Below are 6,989 nucleotides of genomic sequence, written 5' to 3' on the forward strand. Positions count from 1 at the left end.
TTTTCGGACTACCTGTGTTGTCCAGAAACCCCATACGATGTAGGTACCATACCAATTCTAATCCCCAACCTGCATTTCCTTCCAACTCTTTTCTCTGCGTAACCTCAGATGAACCCGCGGATTCGATTCTAATGAATACCGCATATCTTTTCTAAAGCCACCCCAAACCCAATACCCGATTCCCTCCCCATAAGTTCTGTTTCTTATCCCTTGGGTTTGTTCAACATAATATACGAGTATCTGCACCCAAATTAGCAAAGTCTTCATCCACCCCACCGAGTGAAAAAGGAGGGAAACGAAACTTACCCGATAATCCCGCCTACTGTCATGACTACCCCCAACGCACTCTTATCAGCCACACTCCTGCCACCGACCGCCCATCCAATGCCCACAATGCTGACTGTCTTTAGATGTCCCACTACCGTGCTGGAGACTGGGCCACTGCCTGCGACGATGAAGAATTGGCTGATGTTGATTAGCGCTGCGAAGCCTCCAGACCTAGGGTGGGAAGTGAGTTAGCGTTTATTTGGTTTTTGTTGGGTTGGGTTGGATTGGATTGGATTGGATTTTATGCGCTTATGCGAAAGAGGAATTCTACTACGCTAGGTAGATTCTAGGAGAAAGAGCAGGAGGAGGGGGATGAGTGAATAACTTACATCAAAATCATCGCCCATCTGTACCCCGGCACATCACTAAGCACAGGCACCTGATCGACAAGCGGCACAGCGAACATAAGGAGCACGGACGAGATGGGCGCCTGGTTAAGCAGCAGCTGCGAAGACGACATCTGCAGCTTCTTATGATACGCCGCTATCAGCACCGTATACGCACTACTAGCCAACACACCACACAGCGCGAATATAACGCCCAGACTACTCGTCGTCGCGACGACCTTCTCGGCACCGGAGCCAGTAGCCGGGGCAGCGGGTTTCGTGTCGTAGTAGGATGTGATGCCGACGCCGAGACAGACGGGGATGAGGAATAGAGCGGCGGGACGCGGGATCGTGGATGAGTAGAATATGTAGTTTATTATTGCCGTGCTGGGCGTGAGGAGCACGCGGCAGAGTTGGTACACTGTTACGGTGGAGAAGGCGAGGGAGAGGTTGGGGAGGACGACGTTGAGGCACATGGAGAGGGCAAGCTAGTGGGTGTGTGAGTATATAAATATAAATACGTACATATATAAGATTTATGTATAGGAGGAGAAGGGGGTGGATCATGTGACGAATGTATAGAAAGGTGGGGCCTTACAGGTAGCATTTCTACCACGCCGGCTCGTTTCGGTACAAAGGCACCGAAAAAGGGGCGGGATACAATGTAGAGTGTTAAACCGGTACAGATGAAGTGGAAAGAGGCAAAGGAAGTTTGCATTAGTTTGAAAGCGGGGTCGTTGAAGATTGCTTTGTTGGTGAAGACTATGCCGATTGTTGCGGCCATGCTAGAGGAGCCAATCAGCGTTGCATTTTTGGGGGAATGAATGAAAGGGGAGAGGATCCTCATTGCAATTGGGGTAGAGATGAGTATTGGAATACAAATGGTATGTAGGATTCAACATGATGGGACGGCGGATCGGCGGAAAATGTGATAACCTACTTGATACCAGTCCAGATGAGAAACTTCTTGCGCGCAGAAGCCTGGTCCGGGTTGACTGGAGTTTGCGGGACATCTTCATGTCTCTTGTCATCCTGGGCTTCGACGTCCAAAAGAGGAATGCCATGCTCTGAGTCTCCTCGATCGTGAGGCATGTTGTCATGTGATTGATGGCTGACCCCTTTTCTGCAGTGATAGTCTGATACAAGTGGGAGAGGTGTAGTGGTGTATTCCTAGCCCGAAGTGAAGAATGATCTCTGATTCATTAGGCGCACAACTAAATTGTGGTTTATGACGATGTGCTGTTCTGAGAGACTGATCTGATAAGTCTAGATGATAGTGAGGTTTGCTGGTGATTCCCAAGGGATGAAAGGGAAAAAGTTAAATTGTGTTCGAAATCGATACGCGTTTTGAGAAAATGTGGCTTGGCTGGCTTGGCCGGCGACGCGGCTTGATGATCCCTTTTGGGTTCGTTATCGAGGCTCAATTCCCAGAAGCCTCAACCTCACTACAGAGCAATAGGTGGAGATGTGGGTGGTGTGGTATAAAACAGAGCAGCGAGCAGCAAGTACCTAGTATAATTGAACAAATTCTGTTGAGGTGTGGTATGATGACAAGCGCTCCTTTGGAATTTTTCAAATTCGATGAGGGTGAGTAAGCGCGCTCGCTGACAGACGCCGGCGGATCATACTCGTACTGTACTGTGCCACTTTGAGCCAAGATGCAGCTGTCCTGGGGTGTGTTGAGGGAAGTGGAAAGCATCTTTTGAAACGTGACTACTCTTGAAGCTTTTTGCATTTGTTGCAGATTCTATACTTTATATACGAGTACGCGTCCTACTATAGCTATCCATTGGGGTTGCACTGTCTGGAGCACAAAGTCTATCGGATCCAAGTCGTACTTGGAAGTAGGTATGTTAGCAGGAAAGAAGATTGAAATTTATATTTAGTTCTCTTCATATTATCATTCTAATCAAATTACAATCAAATGCTTCCTTCCTTGGAGTTTCATCAAATCCTATGTATACGTACCTCGTACTTGCTGCCGACTAAGATTGGTCGGACCCCTACGAAGCACTGTATCTATCGTTATTTCGTCCAATTAGTGGGGGAGATCCAGCCCTAGCACCAGCCCCTCACTCCACACACTCTTCACAGGTAAAATATCCCTTGCATGAACCTTGCCATCCGTCCAACCAATAGCTTACAAACCCACAAACAGAAAGACCCCTCCATCCTCCCTCCATCCTCTCTTCTCCTCACCGTCTCCCTTGAACATCGTTCCATAGCACCACCACACACACACACACATCGCCTCTTCTAACAGATCCCCTCTACCTCCAATATCTACTACAATGGCTACTAAACCAGTTTATCTCATCTGGGGTGGTGAAGGTTGGGTCGCTGGCCACCTGAAGGCTCTCCTCGAGTCGCAAGGTATGCGCATTCTGCCACTTCAGCCCAGCTCAGGATCAAAGCTTATAATTAAACAGGAAAGGAGGTCCACACCACCACCATCCGCATGCAAAACAGAGAAGCTGTCCTCGCCGAATTGGAGAAAGTCAAGCCCACCCACGTCCTCAACGCTGCTGGATCAACTGGCCGACCAAATGTCGACTGGTGCGAGGACCACAAGGAGGAGACCGTCCGAAACAACGTTATTGGTACCTTGAACTTGGCAGACTGCTGCTTCTTGAAGGGCATCCATATCACCGTCTTCGCAACTGGCTGCATTTACGCCTATGACGAGACTCACCCTATCGGTGGACCAGGATACCTCGAGACGGACAAGGCCAACTTCAACGGCTCCTTCTACTCGGAGACCAAGGCACACGTCGAGGAGGTTAGTAAGAAGACACACATTCTTCCTGCAATGGCTAACAATCCTCTAGATCATGAAGTTCTACTCCAACTGCCTCATCCTCCGCCTTCGTATGCCCGTCAGCGACGATCTCCACTCCCGTAACTTCGTCACCAAGATCGCCAAGTACGATCGTGTTGTCGATATCCCCAACTCCAACACCATCCTCACCGATCTCCTCCCAGCCTCCATCCTCCTGGCTGAGCACAAGGAGACTGGCATCTACAACTTCACCAACCCAGGTGCTATCTCCCACAATGAAGTCCTCGCTTTGTTCAAGGAATTCGTTCGCCCAGAGTTCACCTGGAAGAACTTCACCCTGGATGAGCAAGCCAAGGTCATCAAGGCTGGACGTAGCAACTGCAAGCTGGATACTACCAAGCTGGAGTTGAAGCTCAAGGAGTATGGTTACACTGTTCCTGAGATCCACGAGGCGTACAAGGGATGTTTCCAACGCATGGCCAAGGCTGGTGTGAAATAGATCTCTGGAAAATATAATTGCGCTTAAAAGTCGATCCTTTATCTAGCATCTATATCCGGTCTATCTGATAAATTGAAATTTGGAAAGGAAAAGACCATGAACAAATTTGAAAGTCCCTCGAGTGAAATCTTCTGATACAAGATGGTATGGTGTCTTGTTTCAAGTGGACAATTAGATGAAAGGCCTATTCATAACAGCTGCCCATGTGTAGCAAATTGCACGCGAAAAGTCCTTTGAGAGTTTCTAAATCGCCTATTCAGACTGACTGGTACATTATCATACAGTATCCGATAGGTAGGTATACTTATTATTACGTCAGTGAAAGAGGGGTGATTGACAATAATGAAACAAAATAGTTATATTCCGGGAATGATTGTGTGAATATGATTAGAGCAGATTATTAACTTTCCCATGAATAACAACGGATTATTGTAATATATAATTAGCCTCGCCTCGCCTCGCCTGGCGTCGTCATTCTCATCCCTCTTTTCGCCAAGTGCGACCGTCCGAAAAGCTCAGCCTTACAACCCACCTAGACCATCGTACCGCCAACAACATTACAGAATAGTCCACTCTGCTCTCTACTTCCCATTTGCCACAAAGCAAGACAGCACAATGGTTGTAGATACCGCATATTACGATGCTCTCGGCGTGAAGCCAGATGCTACCGAGCTTGAGATCAAGAGAGCCTATCGAAAGCTTGCCATTGTTACCCATCCAGGTTTCTGCTTCTCTCTCCTCTATATGCTTACCATACTGACCTCCCCCCCAAGACAAAAATCCTGGCGACGACACTGCACATGCGAAATTCCAAGCCATCGGCGAAGCCTATCAAGTCCTCAGCAATACCGACCTGCGCAAACAATATGACAAATTCGGCAAAGACCACGCGCAGCCCTCAGAAGGGTTTGCTGACCCCGCCGAGTTCTTCGGAACCATCTTTGGCGGCGAGGCGTTCATCGATCTTATCGGGGAGATATCACTCATGAAGGACCTTACCAAGACCATGGACATTACGATGCAAGAGCAGGAGCAGGCAGAGGAAGAGGCGGCAGAGGAGTTCCCTGGGGAAGCAGAAGCCAAGCAGACGAGTCTGGCAGAGGAGCAGGCGAGACAAGACTTTGCTGCTGGAGTGGGAGGATCAACAGTACCTGGGGCATCGGTCTCGGATGCACCAGATGCAGACCATCTCTCTACAGCATCAGCTACATTCGAGAAACCCGCTGCTGCCGCCAAACCAGCTGTCAGTCCTTCTGGCTCTGGAACCTCTACTCCACGACGAACGGGCATTCCAATCCGACAAGCCATTATGGACAAGACGGAAGAAGAGGCCCAGATGTCCGCTGCCGGTTTAACACAAGAGGAACAAGATCTCCGGAAGAAGGAAAAGAAGAAGGGCGGTCTCTCGAAAGCACAGCGCGAGGAACTCGCTGCGTATGAAACGGAGCGCGCAAAGATCCGCAAGGAGAGAGTAGATACCCTGGCCAAGAAACTCGTGGATCGGATTAGCATATGGACGGAAACCGACAAGGGTCCAGACGTCACAAAAGCCTTTCAAGAAAAGACCCGTCTCGAGGTTGAGAATCTAAAGATGGAGTCGTTCGGTCTTGATATCTTGCACGCTATAGGTCAAACATATTTACAGAAATCCACCGCTCTTCTAAAATCCCAGAAATTCCTGGGCATTGGAGGCTTCTTCTCGAGATTGAAGGATAAGGGAACGCTAGCAAAGGAGACTTGGAACACAATATCAAGCGCAATTGATGCGCAGATGACGATGGAGGAGATGGCCAAGGCCGAGGAGAAAGGCGGGGAGGAGTGGACGGATGAGAAGAAGAACGAGTATGAGAGGCGCGTGACGGGCAAGATCCTTACTGCAGCTTGGAGGGGAAGCAAGTTTGAGATTCAGAGCGTGTTGAGGGATGTGTGTGATGAGATTCTGAATGACAAGAAGGTGCCCATGTCGAAGCGGTTGGAAAGGGCGCAGGCGCTGGTTATTTCGGGGGAGATCTATGCCAAGGTAATTACCTCTTTCCTTCCCTTCTTACTTTACCTAAGAGCTTCCCCCCTTTCCCCACTGACCCTTCGCAATCTTTACTAACAACCGAAAAGGCACAACGTAACCCGGAAGAAGAAGGCGACTACATGGCCTTTGAACAACTGGTCGCCGAAGCAGCAGCCAAGAAAGAAAAGGGAAAAGATAAAAAGGGGAAGGATGCCCATAAGAAAGAGACAACTGCTGCTCATGAAGTAGCTGCTGACGTGCCGAATGTGCCAAAGGTTTGAACGAGCGTGTATGTGGGGGCTGGGGGTGAGAGATTGTGCTTGCTTGGTTATCAAGATACCCCCAGGGGTATCAGGGAGAGGGAGGATGGACCTCGAGTGAAGTGCTTGCTTTTTAGAGAACATCTTACCGCATAGACAGGAAGGGGGGTGGGGAGATGGAGTAATACAGTACACACATCCCTCACGTTTTCATACATGCCATGCATGAGGTTTAGGATGAAGCAGTAGGTAGCGAGGAACTTTGATAGCTAGGTAGTTTAAACTCGGGGGTTATATCAATCCAATTTCAATTTCATTGACGTCTCCTTATTTATATCCCACCCAGCCTAAACGACTTTCTCTTTCCCTGCCTGGTGCTTAAAAATCAGTCTGATTACACACTGACATGTCTATGCTCTGCTCGAACTTTCAATCAATCAATCAAACTCCCAAGCCTGCGTCATAGGCTCTCCATATCCCATTGATTTTCTCGTAGCCTTCCCCTTGCTCTCTCCACTTGCATCTACTTTTGCACTTCCACTTGCACTTCCACATGCCACTCCCTTCCCACGCGCTGATCCCGGCGTACTACTCCTACTGGTCAAATGGCCGCCTTTGTTTTGTTTCTTGAGGTAGGCGCGGAAATTGGATACGGATACGGGTTTCGGGCCGGGGGTTTGGAGCTGTGGGGTGCTGGAATGCGTTGGGGTTTGGTTGCGGGATTGGGGGGTTCGTGGGGTGTTGGTCTTGGTGTCGGGGTTTGGGTTTGGGTTTTGGAGGGGTTGCTGGGGTG

The 6,989-nt window shown here is 49.1% G+C and overlaps 3 protein-coding genes across 3 annotated transcripts; 2 read left to right on the forward strand and 1 right to left on the reverse strand.

Moving 5' to 3' along the window:
• Positions 1 to 203: 203 nt before the first annotated feature.
• slc35e3_1 (Solute carrier family 35 member E3) lies at positions 204 to 1,745 on the reverse strand (the record flags this gene model as incomplete). Its single annotated transcript, XM_031150931.1, has 5 exons — positions 204 to 240; positions 307 to 498; positions 657 to 1,141; positions 1,252 to 1,438; positions 1,594 to 1,745. The coding sequence occupies 5 exons, from the start codon at positions 1,743 to 1,745 to the stop codon at positions 204 to 206; spliced, it is 1,053 nt and encodes a 350-aa protein (XP_031003916.1).
• Positions 1,746 to 2,944: 1,199 nt separating this feature from the next.
• Positions 2,945 to 3,931, forward strand: NRS/ER (Bifunctional dTDP-4-dehydrorhamnose 3,5-epimerase/dTDP-4-dehydrorhamnose reductase; the record flags this gene model as incomplete). Its single annotated transcript, XM_031150932.1, has 3 exons — positions 2,945 to 3,026; positions 3,083 to 3,432; positions 3,482 to 3,931. The coding sequence occupies 3 exons, from the start codon at positions 2,945 to 2,947 to the stop codon at positions 3,929 to 3,931; spliced, it is 882 nt and encodes a 293-aa protein (XP_031003915.1).
• Positions 3,932 to 4,546: 615 nt separating this feature from the next.
• LHYA1_G005992 (putative J domain-containing protein) lies at positions 4,547 to 6,217 on the forward strand (the record flags this gene model as incomplete). The annotated part of the gene is made up of 3 exons (XM_031150933.1): positions 4,547 to 4,652; positions 4,705 to 5,951; positions 6,044 to 6,217. 3 exons carry the CDS (start codon positions 4,547 to 4,549, stop codon positions 6,215 to 6,217), a joined length of 1,527 nt encoding a protein of 508 aa, XP_031003914.1.
• Between the last annotated feature and the right edge of the window lie 772 nt (positions 6,218 to 6,989).

The sequence above is a fragment of the Lachnellula hyalina genome (assembly GCF_007821495.1).
Source record: "Lachnellula hyalina strain CBS 185.66 chromosome Unknown contig00106, whole genome shotgun sequence".
NCBI lineage: Eukaryota > Fungi > Ascomycota > Leotiomycetes > Helotiales > Lachnaceae > Lachnellula > Lachnellula hyalina.